This window comes from Phoxinus phoxinus, assembly GCF_949152265.1.
Source record: "Phoxinus phoxinus genome assembly, chromosome: 10".
Classification (NCBI taxonomy): Eukaryota; Metazoa; Chordata; class Actinopteri; order Cypriniformes; family Leuciscidae; genus Phoxinus; species Phoxinus phoxinus.
In genome coordinates, this window is record NC_136885.1 from 32657055 (window position 1) to 32683471 (window position 26417).

The following is a 26417-nucleotide window of genomic DNA, read 5'->3' on the forward strand; positions in this document are numbered from 1 at the left end:
TATGAATCGGCCTCTCCATCAATAGGACTGACCTTCAAACGTACCGCACCGCTCATGCGTGTGTTTTTTGTGTGTCAGTAGTCTATATAATTTACTTTTTGTATTTCTTTCTGGCCATGTAAGTGCATAATGTCTCTCACCTAGGGCTGGGTGATTATAAAAGATAACGAAAATTGACGCAATATAATTTTCCTTAATAAGAATTATAACAAAACATGGTATATATAGAGATTTTATGGTAATATTCATGTGGACATGTATTAAAGGAGTAATGGAATATAATTACAGTATTTTTGTTAAGCTGTAGCATTTGTGCATTTTGTATTTATAAAGTAAAAATGTATTCAGGTTGCTGTTTTTCATAACAAATACCATAGAAACCATATTGGCTGTGTTTACACTGCAAGTCTTAACGCACAGATCTGATCTTTTGACCATATCCGTTTTAGTTTTTTGTCTCGCCTGTTTACATTCACTTTAGACATGACTGGTATCCAATATCTGTGTTTACATAAATCCACACCCAAAATGATTCTGTTGGTAATCGTAAGTTAACTCGTGCACATTTTAATGTAAAAAATATTTTATCATTATAAATGTTTTGAATATTTTACCTCAGATTTGTGAACTGTTCACCTTTTTTGGACATTGAAACCTAACCCTTACCCTTGCCATTATACATATTTTACCTCAGATTTGTGAAATGTTTACCTGTCCTGTTTGGCAAGTTTTTGTCATGTTCTGACAGTAAAGAGTAGTTTAACACCACCACAATCAACCGTCTGATTTCTAAAACTTTCACTTGGCAGGAAAAATATCCCTTTAAATTTGAAAGAAATATAGATTTCACACTGATCGTGTTAATTATCGATATCAGCTGATATGAAAAATGTTAGCGTCATAATATTTTTCTTTTTTGCCCATATCGCCCAGCCCTGCTCTCACCATTGATAGATAAACTCTGAATTAGCCATTCAAGCACACAGTATTGACGTGCTCCATTGAACTGTTGCTGTGCGGAAATCTATTTGCCAGAGGGATTATAAGGCACAATCCAGATTAAAACTGTGTGTGTGTGTGTGTGTGTGTGTGTGTGTGTGTGTGTGTGTGTGTGTGTGTGTGTGTGTGTGTGTGTGTGTGTGTGTGTGTGTGTGTGTGTGTGTGTGTGTGTGTGTGTGTGTGTGTGTGTGTGTGTGTGTGTGTGTGTGTGTGTGTGTGTGTGTGTGTGTGTGTGTGTGTGTGTGTGTGTGTGTGTGTGTGTGTGTGTGGTGTGAATTGATGTCATTTTCTTGTCACCTTCTTAAAAAGTATTGTGTACTATCATCAGTAGGGCAGCTCACTTTAAATTAGGGCCATATGAAGTAAATTATTATTTTAAAAAATTAAATGAGATTGATGTTCTATGAAAATTAACTCAATTTTTAGAAATTAAATCCTTGTTGTTTATTAGGGCAATGTGAACAACAGAAAAAGAAAAAAAAAGAATGGAAAATGGTAATAAAAGGACAATAATGGATGATTTATACCTGTAGTATTACTATAAAACTTATATAAATCGACCTCAGAAAAAAAGAAAACAAATGTTTATGATCTGTTATTTTGCATCCACCTGGTTTGTGTTTTTGCCCAGATGTCTGTTCAGACCATGATGTCTGTGTCCACGGCTCTCTACACTCCCTCAAACTTGATCAATTTCCTTACTGTGGTTGAAAGGGGAAATTGCAGGCCGAACCCTGTGGTATTGTTGTCTTTGTCTAGCCAGCGTTCTTCTGCCTGTGCGCTCGTCATTGTCTCAGCGATTTAATATTATCCTGGTTACGTCAGTCACACACACACACGGTGAGAGCGCGAGATCCTGCGCAGACGCGCTGCTGATGAGATACCGTCTGCTGCCAGAGACATGGATCTCTGTCTGAGAAGATGTGGCGATTAAAGGTTTAATAAAGACACCTGACGCAATGGAGATATTAAGCTTTAGCCTCAGATCATGAACAAACACAGTCTCTATTGTTCACTATCAGCATATATAGTATTTATTAACTGTGCATGAGAATCAACTTCCAAGTGTGGTGCTTGTGTAGAGCTGAAATTTTATTTTTGTATTTTAAATAACCTTGTTTATTGGCTTAATGCTCAGAGTGAGTCAAATAGGTCATGGTTAGTTTGGCTTCTTAAATGAAAAACAAACTGTGATGCTTTCAAAACACAGTTCTGTTTGTTTGAGCATCACAACTTTGACTCATCCAGTAGGGTGAGTGTGGGGCGCGGGACTATCTATTTGACCAACCAATGACAGATATGGAGATTATTTGGGAAATCAGGTGTTATTTTGGCCTTTGCATTTGATCATGCACACAAATGACATACTTCAGCATTAGAGCTGCATTAAAAAGGCTGTGCAAAATGCATCTTCTCAGTGCACACACTCTGAAAGTTCCCAGTTCCTGATTTCATGCCTCAAGAACAAAACGAAAGTGAATTGTCCACTTTCACTGCAGTGTTTGTCTGACTCTGACTCTCAGTATATGGGTTGTTCTCCTCATCTGAACGGAGGCCGTTTCAAGAACATTTGATTTTCAGGTACACTGCACATGAATACTGAGATGAGCAGTCATGCAGGTCAGGTGGGGTTTGTTCTTAGAAAGTAGACGGGATGGAAGAGAAAGAGGCATATTGCTACGAAGCTATAGATCGAAGGTGCATCTTTACTTTAAACCTCTGGAAACAAGGAACTCCCGTCTTACGACCTTCATCAGGCATATTTAAGGTTTACTTTAAACCTCTAAAGTCTAAAAGGACAAAAAACATCAGAAAAGTAGTTAATATCGGACTCATTCCAAGACTTTTGAAGTCTGATGGTGTATATGTCAAATAGGACATATTTATTCATATTTATTCATATGTGAGGAATAGACTGAAATCAACTGCCGTCTAAATGTAAACCTACATGTGAAGTGTTTAGAAAAGGACAACCAGTGTGACATAAAATTCTTGAATTAACTCTGCCAGTCAAAAGTTTGGAATAAGTGCATTATTTTTTATGTTTTAAAACATTTAAATATTTTTTAATGTTAATATGACTCGTGTTTGTTTGCTTGGTTTTATTGAATTTAATGATATTTGTATTTTTGCCATGAAAATAGCCTTAGATGCTGACATGGCATAAAATAAAACGATTTATCTATTTTTAATGTCTATATTGTGAAATCTTTTTACAATTAAACAATTTTTTTGTTTTGATTTCTGAAGGATCATGTGATGCTGAAGACTGGAGTAATGATGCTGAAAATTCAGCTTTAACTTTTTTTTTTACATTTTCTTTTCAAAACGTAAAAATATTTCACAAAATTACAGTTTTTACTGAATTTTATCAAATATATGCAGCATTAATGTTTAATGAACAAAAAAAATCCAAACTTTTGACTTAATAGTACATGTATTTCTGATATTAAACAGATTTTTACATATTGTACGATATATATTGTATCGTCACTCAAGTATCTTCGTGATCGAATTGGGAGATCGGTGTATCGTCCCAGCCCTAGTCTTAACATATCTTTAGGAGACTTTTTCTCACTTATCACTTGCAGATTAAAATATTAAAGCAGAAGAGTGAAAACTACAGACAGTGCTGCCATAACAAATGCCTGTAGACAATGTAAACCTAGTTGATCATGACAGTAAAAGCTTGTTTGACTCTCTTTGAATGTCCTTAAAGAAAGAGAGCGTGTTGTAGGCTACTTGTCTGACTGCATGATCACCACAGAATAATGTTTTATTCCTTCAGTCTGTATTTCCACAGTAGTTTCCTGCAGAAATCAACAGCTTGCGTCCTTTCCCAGGAGAGAGACTGTAAGTGAGAATGCAGTCTTTTACATAATTCCCCACTCGCGTGCACTTCTCCCCGAGGATCTCTGCCTCTTTGCTTTACTCCACTTCCTCCAGACACAGTCATTCATTCCCAGTGAGAGCGTTCACAGAGCTGCATGTGTGAATAATAGCATTGATCTCTCTGTTGCTCTGAAATATACTGAACTCATGATTACTGAAATGGGTTTGTCCAGCAGGGAGAGCCAGGAGCTGATCAATACAACTCAGATGAGAAATGCATTTTTCGGCCTGCATTTTTAAAAGTTAAACGTTCTTGATTTTTATAAGGGATGTCATAGTTTTTATGACAGTGTTTACATTTTTATTGTCTTGTATTTCTAGGCAAATGAAAGTCACTGCAATGTGAAGGTGCTGATGCTTGTCATAAGAGTTTCAAAATGTACTAATAGTGCCAATTTTGAGTTTCATTATGGGTGAACTGTTGATGGTACATTTAATTAATTGTATACACTGTTTTATCTGCTTCTTTTTTGTGTCTTTATATGGTTTTGATATATTTATTTATTTATTTGAGCACTATATAGACCACTATTATGTATTTGTATGAACATATCTATAAAGAAGATTAGCACTCAAACACAGATTTATTCTGCTTTCTGGAAGAAAACTTTTCCAAAAACTCCTATAGTGCTAATTTGTGTCTATTTTGATTATATAATTATGGTTTTATTGTTAACGGGTTAAATTGTAAATGAATGAATTCTTTGTTTTTTTCTGTTTGCCTTATAATTTAATATAGACCACTTTTACTGTTATGTATGTTTTATAGTGGACATCTATTAGGGCTGCACGATATATCAAAGATGTCGAAATATCACAACGCAATATGCATATCACAACGGCTTGCAATAACTGCATGATTTTAATACTCCAAAAGATTAGAAAACGCCTGAGTTTTAGGCCGATTGAGAATTGAGAAAAGACTAAACGCATGACTGTTACATACTTGTGACATCCTTAATGTTAATAAATGCAATAAGCGAAGTACAATGGTGCGTAATCCAGATTTCAGTTCTCTTCTATAGCTTATCTGGCCAAATACAGACACAATCATGTCAAAATGGCCGTCTTGTGGTTTCACGTAAACACAGTCATGTCTTAAGTGGACTAAACAAAGTGCGTGTAACAATATATTGAATCCGTGCGGCTCTTAAAGTGACAGCAGCCTAATAAACCTGCTTCCGTCTGTGTTAATGTTAATCAAACAACAAAAAACAAAGAAGTCACTCAGTGCTCTTGACTGAATAACTTTTGTAATTTCAATAAGAATTGGCATACATTTCATTCTTTGCATTTGATTATGCAATTTCTGTTGTTAAATAAAGCTTATGTAGGGCTACTTGAAACCCTAAACCCCCTGGTTTAAACCGACACTTACTTTTTATGTAATGCTACAGTCTATTTGAAGGAATATTTCTTTATTTAACACATTTAAAATGAATGCTTATTTTCCACCCATCTGTTCAACAGATTGCATTGGAGCAATTTACTATAACAGATTTCTACATCTATTAACTTTATAAACCAAGTTTTGTCAATAGTTAATAGTAGTCCGTAGTATTCTTAGCCAATATATCAGTCTACAACCATATTTTGTCTATTCTGTCAGTGTTGTTCTTCCACGTTTGGGTTTAACCTTCTGAATGCATTGGTAACGGGGAGCTGATGTGGTTACGGGGCCGTTGACTGGGATTGTCCCGCTCCAGCAGGACATGCAGCCATCAGGTCTCTGTTAAGCCTCTTATGTTTCATTCAGAACAAATCATTATGCTTTTACACTGATAGATGGCCTTCAGTCTGATATGGCCTACATATGTCTGGGGATCTGGGCAGAAGAGATGTTTGTTGTAAGACAAGCGGTGCAACACACACACGCACGCACGCACGCATGCATGCATTCAAAATGTTTTGAAAAGTTGAAACATTGTTTTATATTAAATGTAACAGTACAAAAGCTTAAAAGTGCTGTGTAATTTGTTTTGACTACTAAAGCACAAAAACCACAATATGTTTGCATAGATCTAGGAAACGTGATAAGTTCACACACTTGTTTCTCCTAAAAACAATGTTTACATTCTATTTTGAAATGTGCGTTCCGTGTCGTAATGTCCGTTTTTGTTTTGTTTTCACTTTATTAACAAATCAATTCCAAAACACAGGATATTTGGTGAAAATAATAAGGAAAAACACTGAATACATTCAAAAAGTCATTAAAGGGATAGTTCACTTTAAAATGAAAATTATGTCATCATGTACTCACCCTCAAGTTGTTTCAAACCTGTATGAATTTCTTTCTTCTGCTGAACACAAAGGAAGATATTTTGAAAAATGTCAGTAACAAAACAGTTACCAGGTCCCATTGTCTTCCATAGTATTTTTTTTTTTTAGTATCTTCCTTTGTGTTCAGCAGAAGAAAGAAATTCATACAGGTTTGAAACAACTTGAGGGGGAGTATATGATGACAGAATTTTCATTTTAAAGTGAACTATCCCTTTAAAGGATGTCTTGATGTGGTAAAGAGAAAACTTTCAAAACCGGCACTGCATAGGTTTAAACTCTGCAAAAAAAAATAAAAAATTAATGACAAGGCGCACATATTACACAAATTACATCTCAGAAGTCGATCAAACCGTATTTTAGACATATATGATATGAGGAAAATAGGAACTATGTGGTAACCGGAAAAACAAGATCATGAAACCAATGAATTCTACAATTCTACAAAATGCCTTTTAAACTTTATATCAGGTCCTAAAGCAAAACTTTAGAGAATAATTTCAGTGCTCAATATTCACCATAACGTCTTGGAACTTGTGACGATGAATATCTGTATTCTCTTGGGAATGTTTGATTCGGTCTTCAGCGCCGGCTGATTCGGCTCCTCTATCTCCAGCGCATCCGCATTTCAAATCTCCATACCAACAGATTTCCTCAGGCACATTTTTTGCATGTGTATTCAGTTTTTTTACGATTTGTTCAGCCAAAACAGATTTTTCACTTCCACTTGATAGATTGACTGAACACATTTAAATATGTTCTGTGAAATATACATTTTTTATTTTATTTGAAGACCTTAAAGGGACACTCCACCCATTTGCATTAAGATGTCCATTGTTAGAAAACCAGTCATACTATTGAATGGTCGTGCAACATTCTCTCATTTTCCCCTGAGACGAGAGAAATCCACTATTTACCTTTTTCACTTCCTCCTACAATGACGCAAAAATCGACATTTGACGTCATTGTAGGAGGAAGTGTAAAAAGGGGGGTTTTCTGTAAAGACTACAAGCACAAGTTCCCACCCTTTCAAACCCGCCCCTAGGGGGTTGCACCTAATGCACTAACAGACCTATCACAGATCAGTGCCAGTGCGTTTGATTTCACCGGGAGAAACTTTTCGAAAATATGGAGGAAAATACTGAATTTTCAGACGGATGCATTGGGGAGGATTTTTATTTTGACGAAGTTATGTTAGAAACGGATGTTCGTGGCTACCTTTATGAGCCACAGTATAGCGACGAGCAGCTGAGGTCTATGGAGGACAGGAGGACGAAGATATGTATCTATATAGAATATATCTCTCTATATTGCTCTGATACAAACGCGCCCTAAAGTTACCTTCTGTCTTTTCTCGGTCAAGAAGGCACCAAATTCTAAAATTATTTTACATTTCGATGTTTCGATGTAAAGATGAATGTTCCCACGGGTGAAATGCTCCTTTAAGCTATGATTAGTACAATGCATCTTTTTGCATGGCGGTAATTATTTGGAAGTAATTTTTCCAGCCAATATGTAATTGTCAGTTTCCACAATTTTATTTAAAATATATTTTTTTACAGTGCACTTCTGTTAAATTCTAATTTGTATAATTTAAAATTCTGGATATTATGATGATAGTGTTGAGATCATGAGATCACATTTTTTTCAAGTTCTGTCTGAATTAATTTGCCCTATAATTCAATCAGCAAAAGAGAGGTACTATAGCTTGGCAAAACGTATTATGCAATATCCACACACTGTAAAAAAAGTCTAAATTTTCTAGTGACTGCACTGGTCACATCTAAATTTTTTAATTAGTCTGACATATTATTTCTCATTGAGCCAATGTTAACAGACTATTGCAACAATTCAATTTATTTTACAGATTTTCACTTGGGCCAATTAAAAAATTTAGATGTGACCAGTCACTTGAATATTTTGACTTGGAGAGGTTAATTTATTTTTACAGTGCATAAAAGTGTGCAATTCAACTCATTTTGTTGCAGTTGAAATTGTTGCATGCACTACAAATTGTCCTTGCATGAAAAACAAGATAACCATGAGAAGTTTGAGAAATTTTACTCTGCACTGGAGCGACAGCTTTGGAGGGTTTTTCTTTATGGTTATTGTTCTCTCAGTCATGGGATGAAGCCAATAGGTTTGATGGCCGATTTGCCAGCAGGGGTAACTGCTACTATTACTCTGCCGTGTTTTGTGGCAGGAAGGCTGTCCCTCAGGAGTCCTCCAGCAATAATAGTTTACAGTAAATAATGCTCAGCACTTAGTGACCGTTGTACAACGCGCCACAATTGTTGAAGTCATTAAACACTGGTTCAGCTGTAATGAGAGCAGATGGGCCGGAGTCGGGTTTCAACTTTGCTTTTGTCCGCTGTTTAAAGCAGGTTTTGTGTACCTGGCGCAGGTAATCATCGTTGACTCATTCTACTCTACAGCCTGGTATTATTCTGAGAAATCAGATAGCCTAAAGTGCACTTATGATCTCCATTTAGCCAATTCATTTAGCCAATTCAGTCTAATCCTCAACTAGTGTTCGTTTTCAGGCCTTGTTAATGTTCTTTAGAGACAGGAGTTTATTATAAGGCATGTATACATGATTCTGATTCCACTTAAAGATTCCCTTAAAGGGGTGGTTGATTATGACTTAACTTTTTTAACTTTAGTTGGTGTGTAATGTTGCTGTTTGAGCATAAACAACATCTGCAAAGTTACAACGCTCCAAGTTCAAAGCAAAGGAAGATATTTGCTTTTAAAGAAAAGGACTACAACAAACGGCTGGTTGGGACTACACGACATTCCTTTGGGTTAGTGACATCACCAACCCTAGAATTTACATAAACCCCGCCCCCGGAACACGATTTATAGATTATGAAGACAGAATATGCTAATCACTGACTAGAAGATAACTACACAAGCTACGTAAATTCATCAACTAACCGTTCAGAAATGTCCTGTTGCTTCTACATGTTGTCACTTCTTCTTGAGTCTCTCCATCATTGTCTGAATCCGGTTTGCACATAAAAGGCTAAAAGTTTTTGAAATTTTCAGTGCATGTGTGTGTGAGGTAAAAGGACACAAGCTGTTGAAGCTCCGCCCCCTGTGCCGGGAGCAGCAGCTCATTTGCATTTAAAGGGACCGACACAAAAACGGTGCGTTTTTGCTCACCCCCAAAAAGTGACGATTTTAACATGCTATATAAAAATATCTGTAAGTTATTTTGAGCTAAAACTTCTCATACACACTCTGAGGACATCAGAGACTTATTTTACAGGAGCACCAACACCTTGAATAACTATTATTAATGATATGCTAAACAAAAATATTGATATAAGCAATCAGGTGACACTCTGGTGGCCTGGGCAAGCTCACACTACAGGACTGTAAGACTTCTGAATTTCTGTGGCGTTCACACTACACATGTTTTCTTGTCATCTATTGTCGTTTTTCATTGAAGCATGCATACTATACAACACAACGCTGACAAGGTGCACAAACTACAAGACATTTGGTCAGGAGGCAGTCCCGACCAACAGCAGAAAAAACTTTTTCTCATATAAATTCTCAAACTTAACGCAGGTGTTTTAGGTTTTTCCATTTATACCATCTGCACTGTGATTGGCTGGATTACTTCCACCTTGTCGTTGCACACACTAAAAGATTACGTGGCAATAATATCAAAGTGGTTTGAAAATCTTCCATTGTGTGTGACTGCTCAGACTTTGGAAATCTGTCTGTGAATGCCAAGCGTTGTGTCGTGTGAGCTTGCCTCAACCTGTCAGATGTCATCTTTAATAGTTATATGGATGAGCTCAGTCAAATGCACTTCTGTTTGAGTGGGTGATATCTTGATCACACTTTTGCATGTTGCATAACCTATAGTAACGGTGTATGATTATATTGCTAGTTGCATTGTATTGTTTGAATTTAGCATTGTTTTTACATGCTGTCCATGACCCATTTTAGGACCCACAGGGTTTTCCTAAATGTGGAAACATTTACTTATGTGTTTGGCTGAGCATTTTTGGGGGAATCCCTGCTCTAATGTATAAGATACCTATAGATTAAGTTGAAGTCCCTGTAAAACACAACAGATATTCTATATTTTTCTGAATTCGTTAAATTGTTATCCATGTAGCTCAATTTTAGTTATATAGAACTTTTCACTATGGACATTGTTTCGAACTAGCTTTCCAGGAAAATATTGCAGTAAAAATGTCTTTAATTCTGAAAGGTCCTCATTTAGCAGTTCAGTAAAAATAAATGTATTCCTTAGTATATTGTTTTCTTGACTGTGAAAGATGTCAAGCTGTCATTTGTGTCTCCTCTTCTTAAATAGCACATTTATTCAGAACACCCGCAATGCATGTCGCGTTTAAGTGCCTGTACATTTTGTCACAAGGTCGTCAGTGGTGTCACCAGACGCCCTCAGCTGCCAGTGAATCATATCATTGAGCGTGTTCATCCAGACTCAGAGAATGTCTCATATTGTCATAGTTCAGCTGTATTTAGCCTGTGTGTTTCAGCTGCCCACACTGAGATGACCCGACTCACTCCACGCAAGACAAACCCTCTTTATTATCCGTCTCGTGCTCGGCCTTGTCTTTTAGAGCCCTTTAAACCTATTCTGGTTGGTCAGCTGATCATCATCTCGTTGTGGGATCCAGTCATAAAAATGTTTTTTTTTTTTTTTTTTTTTTTTTTGATAAAAAGAATAGGGCTGTAGACTTTGCCTTATGCCATTAGTAAAATTACCTTATGGACTAGTGTGTGAATATTAAAACAAAAAATACTGCTGTTGAAATATGAAATCTGCTTGTTCTGCATGTCTCAGACTCCGTTTTCATGGTGTTTTCAGCATCTGCATTCTTACACCATTTCTATTGAGAAAACTATCGTCAGATAAACAAAGAAACTCAATGGTCTTTGGCACTACAACCCATCTCAAAACTAAGATTGTTAGGTTCTGTTCACATAGAATGTGTTTTTGAATTCCACTGTGCTGTTTTTCCCTTGGTTTTCTATGTAAACATGCACTACATGGATGTCTCTGTTCCACTCACATCTTTGTACAAATGATAGATTCACAAGACCAAAGATCGCCGTTAGGTCTACACGAGACGAATTATATCTCATGTTTAACCACTACAGAGACGTCAGAGTCAGCGGCAAACGGCTAGCCGAGGAAAGGCTGTTCCAGGCGGGGAGCATGAGCGCCGAGCGCCCGGTGATCGCCTGTAATGGATCTCACAACCTGGATAAAATTTTTATAAATCTTTATAAATAAACCACAGACTTTAAACAACTACTTTCTCGCCTGGAAAACTCTTAACTACATTTCGTGACACAATAACAGTAGTATTATATTTCAACTGTATATTGAAAAATGGCGGTTCTAATGTTGTCATTCCCCTTGTAGCACACGCAAGTGACGATTCTCTGTCAACCAATCAACGCTCTGCAGTGACTCTAGCTCCACCCTTTAGTGCCGTACCACTGTGTTGGGTACCCCAACGGAAGGGTACCGAAAAAGTGGTGTGGTACGGTTCGGCATTTTGGTACCATTCACAACTTTTGACAGTGGAAAAGAAAATATTTGACCGTTCGCAAAGACCCGCCCCCCTTAGTTACTGTCGCTATGTCCGACAAGCTACGCTGCTCTCACGCCACACCATGTTCTCACACAGTGAAAAATACATCGTGGAGCAGAGAGACACTGACAACACACTGACAGACAGGACAGACCAGGTTACTTTTCGGTTACTTTTTATATTAAACATATTAAAGTCTCACCTTTCAAATTTGATCATTTAAAAAAAGAAAGAAATTTAAACATGTTTGGCCAGGTGTGCCTGACCAACAACAATAATCAGACACACCTGGATTAATCAGTTTGTCCAAAAATGGCAGACAGGAAACAAAGGAGCTGGCTAAAGTTCAGGAAGTAGTACAGCTGTGCATAAAGCCCATTGCGTACCGTACCGTACCGCTCGGTGGAAACGAGCCATTACAGAATCTTGCAACTTTTAAGAACTTTTACAGCAACATTTATAAACTTGCCTTTGTTTTTCTCTACACTGCGTGTCTCCAGTTTTACATGCAAAAACACCTTCTGTGTGTGAACAGTCCATTATTGATTTTTCGTTGCAGTCCTAAACTCAAATTATTTTCCTTTTATTTTTCTCCACAGGTTTCAAGTGCCCCGTCTGCTCCAAGTTTATCTCTTCAGATGAAATGGACCTTCATCTGGTCATGTGCTTGACGAAACCTAGAGTGACGTACAACGGTGAGAACGTTTGTGTTGCTGTGTCTGCCTCAAGTGAAATGCTTATACAGTGGAAAATATGTTTGAGTCTCTCCTGTGAAGAAAGAAAGGCAGGCATTGTGTTTGGATGTAATTCAGGTTCCAGAGGAGCACGTAATGCTGTAATTATCTCTGGCTGTTGCTTCTCATGTTAAGACCTGGCGGCCACCTCTCACTGTTTTATAGTCCACAATCTATCCGGCGTAAACCGAACGATTTGGCTGCTCACAAAAGGGATTGGTGATTTGTTGCCGTGTTGTGCAGTCATGTTCAAACATCTAATTTTCCAACGGTTGCCGTTTGTTTCTTGCACAGAAACATGCAGTGACATGCTGTGATGAGGAGCTTTATTTATGCCGAGTGTGGTTTATGAAGTGTTTTGTGGCTTTAATATATTTAATGTCTGTTTATTAAGGTAACGTCTCCTCGCACTAACACACAGACATTAGGCAACTCCTGTCTATCTGACAGTTAACACATTGGTACTAGGTCCTGTCGGTCTGCGTTTTATTTTCCCTAAAATAATACCTAATTATTTCACAGCTTTTTGATAATATTCAACATTTATATTTGTGCATTTCCTCTAAAATGGACTTAGGAGTGATATTATTATTATTATTATTATTAAAAATTATCTTTTTGCATTTACTCAAAAGATTATATTATACATTTTAATAATATATCACTTTTAGATACGTTTTGACGAAATGCATAATTATACATTTCAGTAATAATAATGATGATAATATTTGTGAAATTAATATTTCCTCTAAAAGGACTAAAAGTGATGATTATTATTATTATTCAAATGTATATTTGTGCATTTCCTTTAAAATCACTCCAGAGTTGTATTATTATTTGTCAAGACTATAGAGAGGTCTTGAAACTAGTTTAATGACATGCTCTTTTGAAAACTTAATGAGCAAATACATTTTTTTTGCAAATACAATTAAATTGCTTAGTTTTATATCACCAGCAAAATGATTTGATTGAAGTTGATTTGATTTAGGATCAGGTTTCATTGACTGGAGGGTCTTTGATTTTGTGAATCGCTGCACAGTGTCACTTAATAAAGTAAAAAGTCTACACTATTTTGCTCCACAATATATTTTTTTTCCTCAAAGCAAACATGGCATTTTGAGTGGATTGCTCATTGTTATTTTAGTCAAGCCAGTCTGGGTCTTTAAGGGTCTAGTCCTGTCTGTTGCATAAAGTCAAGTCAAGTCAAGAATATTTGTATAGCGCTTTTCACAATACAGATTGTATCAAAGCAGCTTCACAGTATTAAATTAAAATAATAATAAAACGTCCATGTTTGGTAATGCTAATCAATAGTAATATTGATTGATTCATTAAATTGAATATCCCCAACTGAGCAAGCCAAAGGCAACAGTGGCAAGGAAACGAAAAACTCCATCAGGTGACCCAATGGTAAGGCTGCAACAACGAATCGATAAAAATCGATTATTAAAATAGTTGGCAACGAATTTCATTATCGATTCGTTGTGTCGCGCGACACGGAGATGTAAAAAAAAAAAAGTGTGTAGCCTATATTCTGTGCTATTGTAAGCCCCACAAAAGGGACAAAAACATTATAAAGCATCATAAAGTTGTCGTGCACTATATTATATGTGTTCTGAAGCCATTATATAGTATAATGTGAGATAGAAATTAATATTTAAGTCATTAAATTCAAGATCACGTTCACTTTTCCCTCCGCTGCGGCTGTCAGTCATTCTCCATTCAGCATCAAACAGCGTCGCGTTCGGTACGACGAGTCAACAACACGATGAACAACTCTCTCCAAGATGATTCAATGTTACTATAATTATACTTGATCTGTAGATAAAGGTCTATGGTTTTGCATTAAACAACTTTATCTTGCTGGACTTTATTGCTGTACCTTAACTGCTTTCTACCGGGTGTCTCTCACAACACTGCAGTAGAGTCAGAGCACTATAATTGTTCTTCACGCGCACAGTAACTGACATTTAAAACTGTTAAAAGAAAATGCTCAATAAACTGTTGCATAGATAGATAGATACTGTATAATACACTACGCATCAATATGTCTTTCCTTTGTGATTTGAACTTTTCAATGCGGACTCGACGCGCTGCGCGCTGTGACTCGTGTTGCTTCAAGCGCATCATTCTGCGCTCGGGATGCGCATAAGCGCTTTGTGCCGCACTGTATTGGGGCCTTTCATATCATAATACAGTGACGCAATGAACGATTATTAATAGCCTTTCTAGTTCTGTACTATCATGTTGCTGCCTCATTAAACCGATGTGCTATACATTTAAAACATGTCTCAATTTTATAGTAGGCTATAAAATAATGAATCTTTTTTATTTGTGTTATCTTGTTTTTCATGAATGTAGCCTATTTTACAACAATACAAAGAGCAATGTGTAACGTTTTACCAAATTTAGTGTTACACTTATTCTAATATTTGTTCCTCACTAAATGTTTTTTCATGTTCAGATTTAATACAATTATTGTGCACTTGTGATTTTTCTAAACTAAATTGTATGCTTAATTATCCACTATTCTAGTTTATAATAGCATTTATGGTCTTTTTTTTTTTTATCGGATTGGTATTGGTATCGGTCGATACTCAGAATTTTTGGGATCGGATCGGTTCTGAAAAAATGGTATCGGTGCATCCCTATCAAGGAGCGACCCGTTTGTGCACTTTCTGAAGATTTTTTTTGCACTGTGAATTTGCACTGTCAGTTCTGTTTTTGAATAAAGGGTTGTTGGGAATGAATGCTTTTTTTAATTTTATTTTTATCCGATTAATCGAAAAAATAATCGACAGATTAATCGATTATTAAAATAATCGTTAGTTGCAGCCCTACCCAATGGTGACCTAAAACTCCATCAGGTGACCCAATGGAGAAAAAAAAAAACCTTGGGAGAACCCAGGCTCAGTCGGGGGCCAGTTCTCCTCTGGCGGTTATGAACTAGAGGCCGGATTTAACTGTAAGATTAAAACATTTATATGAATGCCTGGTTAAAGAGATGCGTCTTTAATCTAGTTTTTAAACTGCTAAGACTAGTTTTACAAGTTAGTCATACATATTTTTTTCTTTCTTTAACACTGTTCATAATTTGAAGTCAGTTAAATAACAGCGTAGATTACTAGATTTGTCTTGTTTGATACCAAAAATGTTAAAACTGATTAACTTACTGCTAGTTGATCATACTAAGACACCGTTGCTGTGTTTATGTAACTGGCCCCTGATCTGTTGAATGCGAGTCTTGACCTGACGTTAGTAGCAGGTGTAAACAGGCCTTCACTGGCTTTCTACTGACTCATTTATCATTGTTTTAAAAAGTTTATATAGTTAGTATCATATCGAATCTGTTCAGCCATAATCCTCAACCTGGGCGTGAATTTGTCCCCTTTTTCTGTCTGAATCTTTTAGTCATCTTGTTTTTATAGCCCTTTGTCGTGTTTTTAGGCATCGTCAGTTTCCACAAACTCAACGGGACAGATCGAGTCCTCCGTGCAGCTGGGGAATGTGCCAAACCGAGAGATGTTATAGTGAAAAATCTGATCTAAAACAACACGAGATTTCCAGCCGTTAGTGCCGTGGCTGCCAGAGAACAACCATTGGGGAAAAAGTCAAGACTGATAAAGTCATCACCATCATTTGAGAGTTGCATTTACTAAATAACAAAAAAATTACAAAATATACATTAGTTTAACATGATTTATGTGCAAGGCTTTATTAAAAAATTAGTTTTTTTGACAACACTTTTTTGTTTATTCCATTACTCACCCTTATTTTATCTTTTGAGGCCCTCAGTGCTTTACCAGGTCCGCAGATATCTTTCTGTTGGCTGAGAGTGAAAAATGCCCCCCTGGCTCATTCTTCCTCCCGTTGACGACAGCAGCTAATTTTAGTACATTAACACAACAGCATTAAAGGCTGCAAAAAAAGCTGCGGTACAATGAAAATCAATCGGGCTGGTTGAATGAGGATGTCTTTCTTTAAAAACCTGTGGACAATAACTACATGCTGTTTTTGTGAACATTTATCCTTCCATAATACAGGGGAAAAATGCGGGGGGAAAAAGAAAGAATATTATGCAAAAATGTATTTGTTCATTTCATTTGTTATAATTTTAATGGTTATGGCTTACAGCTTATGAAAACCTTTTCACAATATTCTAATTTTGAATTTGGGGTTTTCATAAGCTGTAAGCCATAATCATCAAAATAACAAATAAAGGCTTGAAATATCTCACTTTGCATGTAATGAGTCTATATAATATATTAGTTTCACCTTTTAGGTTGAATTACTGAAATAAATGAACTTTTGCACCATATTCAAATTTTTCGAGTTTCACCTGTATTATCAGTTCTTTTATTTGGTTTGTTTTAGTGTATTGGTAGGTAGTGTACCGAATATTATGCAGTGTAAACTAATATTCCAATCCACCCACAGCACATTTAATCTCTGTAATGTGACGTTTATTTATGATTGAAATGGAGTATTCAGCACTAAAAATGGCTATGAATAATAGTGGTGTTTTCAAAGGAAAGCACTCTTTCTTATAATGAAAAACAAATTGTTAAAGGTTTAGGTATATTAAACGTGTGCATACATGCATACAATATAAAAATAAATAATTCATATATAAGAATTGTGCACTTACTAGGACATTTATTAGGGAAGCAGATATAAACTCAATAGTGATTACAGGTTATCATGAAGTCAAAAGTTACTCGATTTACTTTCTTAGCTCATGTTGTTTTGTTCCTGGTCTCATTGCACAATTTGTCTGTGCATATTATTATAAAGGGAAAAAAATGTGTCTTTTATAATCTTTCTTCAAAATAGAGAAAAATTCAGCTGCTTTCTTATTTTACAATCACCTTCCAGTCAACTCCTCGTGGATAAAATCAAGTTCTGTCCTTCGGTTTGTCTCGGTCAATATTCTGTTTTAATCAGAAACGTGTCAGATTATTGAATACAAATGGATAACATTTACATGGTGAACATGGCCGGTTCTTGAGGCTTTTGATAGATGTGTGTGTGTTTGTCTCTCGCTGTAGCCCACAGAGTACCAAACACCAGATGCATGCGCTCCCTCCGGGGCCCGTCTCAACACATGGCCTCTGCTGCTAATCTGGGCCAAACACACTCACAGCTCCACACGTAGAGCACTTGGCAGTGAACATAATAGGGCAGATGATGAATACACCGCTGTAGTGTCTGTATCTTCACTTCAGCTCTCAGACGTTTGGAAGGAAGCGCTAGTCAGGAACCAGATGCTTGCCACACTCTCAGCAAACACAGTTAGTTCATTAGATTTATTTAACTATGACAGATATCAAGAGCCATTAGATGAGGGAACAACAAGTGAACATGCAAGGCAATACCCCAAATCACCCAAAAAAAAAAAAAAATCCCCATTATTTTTTAAAGCATCAGAAGCAAATTATAAATGGATATTTAATATTAAATTATAATATTTTAAATTAATAATAAATATATTTCACATTAGGAATTTCTTATTGTCCGATTTAGAAAATCCGATATATGTTTATTAAAACTGCACGATTCCCGATTTAAACACCCACGTGATCTTATTGGCTCTGCCAATTAAACCTTTGTCAGAGATTCGTTCAAAAACGCTGATTCTTCCAGTGTGTATATATAATGTAAGTGTGTTAGGGATTGGCAACGATTAATCGCGATCAACTGCATCCAAAATAAAAGTTTGTGTTTACATAATATATATGTGTCCTGTGTATAATTATTTTGTGTGTATGCATGTATGTATGTATATATGTATATATATATATATATATATTATATATAATACACACACACACATGCATCATGTATATATTTAAGAAATATTTGCATGTACGGTTTATATATTTATATAGATAATTTATATTATATATAAATATTTTATATATATATAAAAAAAATCTTACATTTATACATGCTTATGTGTGTGTATTTATATATACAAAATTATTATACACAGTGACAGTACACACACATATATTATGTGTGTGTATTTATATATACAAAATTATTATACACAGTGACAGTACACACACATATATTATGTAAACACAAACTTATTTTGGATTCGATTAATTGTGATTTATCATTGCCCACCCCTAAGCGTGTATATATATATATATATATATATATATATATATATATATATATATATATATATATATATATATATGTATGTATATGTGTGTGTGTGTGTGTGTGTATATATATATATATATATATATATATATATATGTATGTATGTATGTTTTTCTATACATATATAATATAATTTATATAACATGCAAAATCTAACAAAAATGAACAACCTTATATGAAACCAAACAAATCTTTATGCTTGAATGTTTCAGTAAATTTGATATTTTGCTCGTGCACCACCTCTCAGCATCTTACTCTGTGTTGCATTTATACATGTTTTTGAACGTGCAAACATGTCCGATTCATCTCGCTCTGCAAGAAACTTTGAGCTCAGCATTCCCATGATGCACAGCAGCCACATATGCTGGTCCTGTTGCATTGCTCTGGCTGTGTGTCTCCGTGTCCTGCATGAAGGAGAGCGTGTTCAGCCCGTAGCGGATCCCGGCAGTCTGTGCTGCATGCTAAGACTCTGGCCGTGTGACAGGAAATCCCTCAGCCTCGACAACTTCTTAAGAGAGCGAGATTGTGAGGGCAGGAAAAAAGGCTCTGAGAAGCTGGGCCGAATCGATAACTGTCCGCTCTGAGTTATCATGAGCATAGCGCTCTGTTCAACTTTAATTAGCTCTTCAGCTGACTGGGCCACTCTGTGACGCATGTGTGCGCGGTGTATTTTGATGTCCCCGTATTGTTGTACTTCCTGTGCCACTTAATCAGAACTGACACGCATATCAGGCCATTTCAAGATACATGGAGGATGAGCATTTCTTACTGGTTTTAAGTGATTGTGTAAATCACTTTGTTGCATGAATGATCTCACGCTTTTTTATGTAATAAACTCTTAAAATTATGAAAAAAAAATTACATTTGCAAGAAGATTATCACCAAATAAAAAGGTTTTTTGCAACCGTTTGCAGTGCTGTCCAGTTCAGAAAGCGGTTTACAGACTATGCTAGTGTTTATATGTGGTTTTAACAATGTTTAAGTTATATATTAGGCTGTTTTATTTATTTTAACTGGCTTTATTAGTTGTATTCAGTGTAAATCTGTCACTGTAATTCAGATTATCATGTCAGATATATATGTTTCTCTGATTGCTAAAATTATTTTATCCAGATCAGTGTTTCTCAAACGGGTCCAGGGCCTCTGCAAACTTCCAAGGAGACTAAAGATGACTTAAAATTATTTAAAATAAGACTAAACACGCATTAAAATAAGATAAAATGGCTCAAAATCAAGACTTTTTATTTTCATTCCCCCCGTTTGTTGTCTTTAAAGAACCAGGATTTTCACATTCTTGAAAAACTGGTCCTTATATACCAGTTTTAGTCTAATTTTAAGTGTAATTTCTACACTACACAGTTTCTGTGTTTACATGTGTGCAAAAAATATAAAATTCTGATAGTTTGTAATGTATCAATGAGATCTGTATGACAGTATAGCAACTACTTGCATAATGCATATAAATATCAGTCGTCTCCCAATAATGTCTTTAGTAAGATGATATTTAAATGCTTAGTTTATGATCTGTATAGTTTCAAAACATATAATGCAATGCTTGAGAGATGAACAAATAAACTAATCAAAAACCTGATGGATTATATTTGATGCTCTCATTTGAACATGATTTTTAGTAAAACTGCTAAAAAAAGAATAAAAAAAAGTATAAACTATCAATCAGAACAAATGTAATCGATTGTGTACATCAGGTATTTCAAATATAGTTTTTGTATCATGTTGATGCTTTAGAGACCTTATAATTGTGTGTATCAACAGTTGCTTCATGGGGTTAACTTCCTATTGAGCAGCTTGACAAACTAGTTTCAAAGTCTCTTTCTCAACACTGTCAGCTCTATTTAACACTCACTTTATCATGTGTAAATCTTCTCAGCAGACTTTACCTCAAAATCAGCACAGGAAATGCAGAAAAAGAGGTTTAGTTCGTGTCTGTTATTATCAGGTTTTTTTAGATTGTCTTTGTTTATCTATAGTTACATCTTGCTTGTTTACATGACTCTCTAACCATATATGCTAGTGATCATCTTGTTACTTGGTCACCGGATAGTCTGATCTCCTGCTTAGTGATCCATCAGGGGTTGTCCATGCATTTAATTACTTTACAGGACCTATAGATTTCACAGTAAGAGTGCCATAAAGATGTCCTCGATCATGCTAACAGATGCAGTGCTCTGTCCCGAGGTTAGACGGGGTGAGCCGGCCCCCTAGAGGGTGAATAATTTGCCGATCTTTTGTTAAGCCGTAGGGAATAGCGTCACCATGCCAACCACGCTGCTAGCGACCTGCGACCTTTAACTCGAACGTCTGCGGCGAGACGTGAGCTCGGATCAAATACGGGATGTTTGCTTCCTGTTCTCGGGGGAAATAATAACACGCTTCAGTCACAGACGCACTAATAACGACATAATCGGGATGTATATGAGGGCGCCACTCATTTGTCCTCATGTGACCAATAGGTTGCTCTTATCTCTGATTTTATATAATGAAAACTTGACTAGGTCATACCCAAAATCAATAACTGTTTATATATTTCATAAAGGAACTGTCCATTTTAGGACCCTCATTATATTTTGCCCTGTGACATTATTTTCATTATTAAGGACATTCTCATGACTAATGCATACATCTCATTTTTTGTAATTCCTATTAGTCTCAAAGGTGATTAAACATAATTTTACTATATACTATACAGGGACGTTTGCTTCCTGTTCTTTTGAGAAGCAAGAACACACTTTAGTAACAGATGCACTAATAACCCCAGATCACAGAATATATGAGTTTGCCACTCATTTGTCCTTGTGTGACCAATAGTTTCTTGTTTAATCTCGAATTTGACATTTAAGTCTTCTATAATCTTTTTTCTTTTATATACGTTGTAAAACATTTGTAGAATTTAAAATTTTCACTCCGAAACTGCTAGTAAATTTCACAAATAATTACAAAGAAATGGCAGGTAACACGTTGAATTAACCGTGACATTTTGAAGTAGAAAGACTGAAATAGTATTTTCTAGTAAAACCTACTCCCAAAATTCTGTTTTATTTAAAACGTTACCTCTTCAGTGTGAAGGACATGTGCCTTTCTGCGCTCGGTTTTCTGAATTTTGTTGTTGAATGCCTTGAGTTGTGTATTGCAATGTGAACGTGCTTTGATTTAGTAGGTCATGAACTCTGTTTGTTCATGTGAGAATCAAGATTACAGGCTGTTTTCTCTCCGATGAGTGATCAATCTCATCATGCTCTCCAGCGCTGCAAGCAACTTCTGTAAAACATGCAGGCGCCTGCCTTCCTGAACATAGACATTTATTTCCATACTGCAAATAAATGTCAGAAGTGTTGAGTTGTTGTAGCTGCAGGTTTGGGAACAGGGTTTATCAGCAGAAGTATTGCCCCAGATGAACAGCAGTCAGAGGAGAGAGAGAGATAGAGAGGTAATCAATACTCCTCTTTCTCGTAGATACGGACCACAAAAAGAAAAAGAAGAAAATCTCCCAAAGTAGACCGCCACAATGCTGAGGGTTGATGTTTTTAATGGCCCGTTTGAATCACTTATTTAAAGGGTTTAGCTGATAGAAATAATTAGATTTAGAGGTCGGGCAATACTTCTTCTTTTTTTCCTTATACCTCTTCTTTTTTTTTCTTTTTTTTTTAACGAACACTGATGTCTATAAGTTACAGATGAGGAATTAAACGAGGCACTAAAAGGTACAAAAATGGCCCATTTAAAAAGTGTGCAGTGATTTATTTTTTCATGTTGGACAATCTCATGAAAAACTTGTCCAGGTCTTACCTAAAATGAAAAGATAAATATAACGGATTATTAGGCTATATATTTCATAACGTAACTGTCCAGTTTAGGACCCTTATTTTTTACTTTGTTAGTTTATTTTCATGACAATTAAGCACATTTCACTCTTAGTCTTTTGCATCACACTTTTTTTCATTTCTATTATTGTAATGCATTTACATGTACATTTATTTATTTAGTAGACACTTTTACCCAAAGTGACTTACAAATGAGGAATATAACAAGCGATCGATAGAAACTGTCAAGTAATGCATACAGATGTTTTAATTTCTCAGTGCTTTTGTATTCTCAAAGGTAATTGAACATTTATTTTTGCTGTAATACACTAAATATGTAATAAAATCTAATAATTTTTTTATTTAAAATATGAATAAATATGAAGTACAACAAACAATACCATGGTGTACAAATAATATATTGTTGTTTTGCAACACACTAATGAGAAATTATATATTTTGGGGGCCAAATGTGCTTACCGGTAACTCTTGAAACTAATGTCTTCTTGATGCTATTTTCTTTTGCATTTTGCATAATTTTCTCTCTGCGTCTGGTGTTTGTGGATGTGCCCAAAGAGCACAGGGTCGTGATGAGGGTCGTGACCTCATCTGTGCAGAGACACACACACACACGAGAGAGGAACTTTTACAGTGACGTCCCCTGCAAGGCTTCCCTCTGCGTTTGTGTCATAAAGGGAAAAAGTAAAGGCCTGTTCAGCGAAAAAACAATAATTCATTAGTTTTCAGTGGCTTGCGGTGACAAATATTAGCGACTGATGTTTCCAGCAAGTTCAGATAAGTTTAACTTATGTAAATGCAGAAAGACTTGAAGGAGAAGTTATTGCATATACAGGTGCTGGTCATATAATTAGAATATCATCAAAAAGTTCATTTATTTCAGTAATTCAACTTAACAGGTGAAACTAATATATTATATAGACTCATGCAACATGCAAAGTGAGATATTTAAAGCCTTTATTTGTTATAATTTTGATGATTATGGCTTACAGCTTATGAAACCCTCAAAATCCCTGAATATTAAATGAAATCACACAGTAATTACACAGTAATAGCATGGTCATTGAACCAGGTTTTGGTTCTTTTGGCAGTGTGGGCAGGTGCAAATCCTGCTGGAAAATGAAGGAAGCATGAAGTGCTCTGGAAATGTCCTGGTAGACGGCTGCGCTGACTCTGGATTTAATAAAGCACAGTGGACCAAAGTCCTCTTTTCTGATGAGAGCAAATTTTGCATCTCATTTGTAAATCGTGGTCCCAGAGTCTGGAGGAAGAGAGGAGAGGCACAGAATCCACGTTGCTTGAAGTCCAGTGTGAAGTTTCCACAGTCAGTGATGGTTTGGGGTGCCATGTCATCTGCTGGTGTTGGTCCACTGTGTTTTTTCTGAGGTCAAAGGTCAACGCAGCCGTCTACCAGGACGTTTTAGAGCACTTCATGCTTCCTGCTGCTGACCAACTTTATGGAGATGCAGATTTCATTTTCCAACAGGACTTGCACCTGCACACATGCCAAAGCTACCAGTACCTTAAGGACCATGGTATCCCTGTTCTTAATTGGCCAGCAAACTCGCCTGACCTTAAGCCTATAGAATATCTATGGGGTATTGTGAAGAGGAAGATGTGATACGCCAGACCCAACAATGCAGAAGAGCTGAAGGCCACTATCAGAGCAATCCAGGCTGTCATAACACCCAAGCAGTGCCACAGACTGACCGACTCCATCACGCCGCATTGCTGCAGTCATTCAGGCAAAAGGAGCCCCAACTAACTATTGAGTGCTGTACATGCTCATACTTTTCATCTTCATACTTTTCAGTTGGCCAGCATTTCTAAAAATCCTGTGTTTGTATTGGTCTTTGGTAATATTCTAATTTTCTGAGATACTGAATTTGGGATTTTCATTAGCTGTCAGTTATGATCATCAAAATTAAAAGAAATAAACATTTGGAATATATCAGTCTGTGTGTAATGAATGAATATAATATACAAGTTTCACTTTTTGAATGGAATTACTGAATTAAATCAACTTTTTCATGATTTTCTAATTATATGACCAGCACCTGTGTGATAGGCTATGGCTTTGAGCATGTACAAGGTAGATATTGATCGGCTTGTGTACTTGCATTGGCAGCACATGCAGTGTGTGTGTGTGTGTGTGTAAAGTGTGAGCAGCCGTTCATGTTTACAGTTTGTCTCTCCTGGCGTTCTCCGTGGCTGTTTGTTCCCGTCACTCTCTGAAGGTCACTGATGTCACGACTGCTGGTTCTAATCACTGCAGTCGTGCGGCGGGTCGCACAAGTTCAGTCCACATTCTGCCTGTGTCAGTGTCACTGACACCACAGCTGAGCTCTGCTTACACACACACACACACACACACACACACACACACACACACACACACACACACACACACACACACACACACACACTCTCACACTCACTCACAGCATGTTGTCTTCAAGTATCACAGTCAAAAGTTTGTCTTAAAAACGAAATCTTATTGATTTGCAGGACAAATAAAAATTTGCCCATGAATTTCCCTAAATACAACTTATTTATTTAAATTTTAATGGATTAGTTGTAGCAGGGTTGTTGTGTTTTCGTGTGATATTTTCGTGAAAATATCCAACTTATCATGATTGTAATGCATACAGATTTTTTTAAAGTACCCCATTATGCTTTTTCGAATATTTTCTGAATTTTGATTCAGCTGTTTGTGAATGTAGATGGTCTGCATCATTTTAAAGGTCAAATTAAGTTATTATCTCCTAAAATAACCCGTAGATTCCGAACTGACTAAACGAGCTGTCAGCAATTCCAGTCTTACTTCCTGCTTGAACCGGCATAGATTTGTAACAAATTTGCATAATGCATTGGCTTGATTGGCTGCCCGCGAACAACATCTACTTTGACCCGCCCTCAGCTGAGACTGTTTGCAAGCCCTTTGTGTGAGTGTGAGTGTGAGTGTGAGTGTGAGTGTGAGTTATTCCTGGTGTACGTGAGTTATTGTCAAACTTTTTTTTTTACTGTCATACAATAAAGGCTGTACAACAAAAATGTACTATTGCTATTTTTTTTTTTTTTTTGCATTCTCATTTTCCATTTACATCGTTGAAGTAAATTTTGGAGCTAAATGAGCTTATTTGTTATTAAACTAATGTCTTAATGATTCCATTTTCTTTTGGATTTTGCATATTTTCTTTTTTGATTTGGGGTGAATAAAACCCGGACTCATTCTTGACAGGTTTTTACTGAGCTCCATCACAACGGGCTGTTATATATTTAAGAGATGGTTGGGAAATGCAATTATAAATTATACAAAATCTATATTTTTATGATTTATTTAGATTTCGGTGTGAAATATGACCCAGATTTGCTCTTGACGGGTGAGATTGGCCCAATAAGGCCAGCTCAGCTCTTGGTTTGCCATGTTATCCGTGTGTGTTCCCAGATCTGGAAAGTTCCCAGTGGGAATTCAACCTTGTGCACTTGTGGTCAGTCGCTCAGAGTCCATGCGCCGCTGTCATCTGCCGTCTCATGTGACCCAGTGTACCGCTCATGCGCCGGCCATAACGGGAAGGTTTATCCAGTATTATGTAACAGTTAATGACTCTGTTTATTTTAGCCAGCGAGTGTCGCAGATGTCTCAGCTTCGGCGGTTTAACAGCGTTCCCAGTGACATTCACAGCTCTGATACGCATCTCTGCAGATTGCTCAGCAAGATGGTGCTAATATTACAGGAATACTCTGAAAAATACAGAATTCATCTCATTTTAAATGTGTATTTAGTCAAATGTTCGTCAAAAGTTTCTCTTTCAAAACTGATGTAATTGAGTTCTCAGATTTGTTTCATTCAAGTATCAACTTGGTCTGAGATGTTTCTAGTTTATAACTCATTATGGGAAATAAAAACAGGCCCAAAC

The 26417-nt window shown here is 36.3% G+C and overlaps 1 protein-coding gene across 1 annotated transcript in view; it reads left to right on the forward strand.

Moving 5' to 3' along the window:
* The window catches only part of znrf2b (zinc and ring finger 2b), a 49346-nt gene that overhangs the window by 14203 nt on the left and 8726 nt on the right, over positions 1 to 26417 (forward strand). Inside the window, exon 2 of the mRNA XM_079624980.1 lies at positions 12356 to 12451. Coding sequence (XP_079481106.1) covers positions 12356 to 12451 — 96 coding nt within the window. The remainder of the gene's footprint in view (positions 1 to 12355; positions 12452 to 26417) is intronic.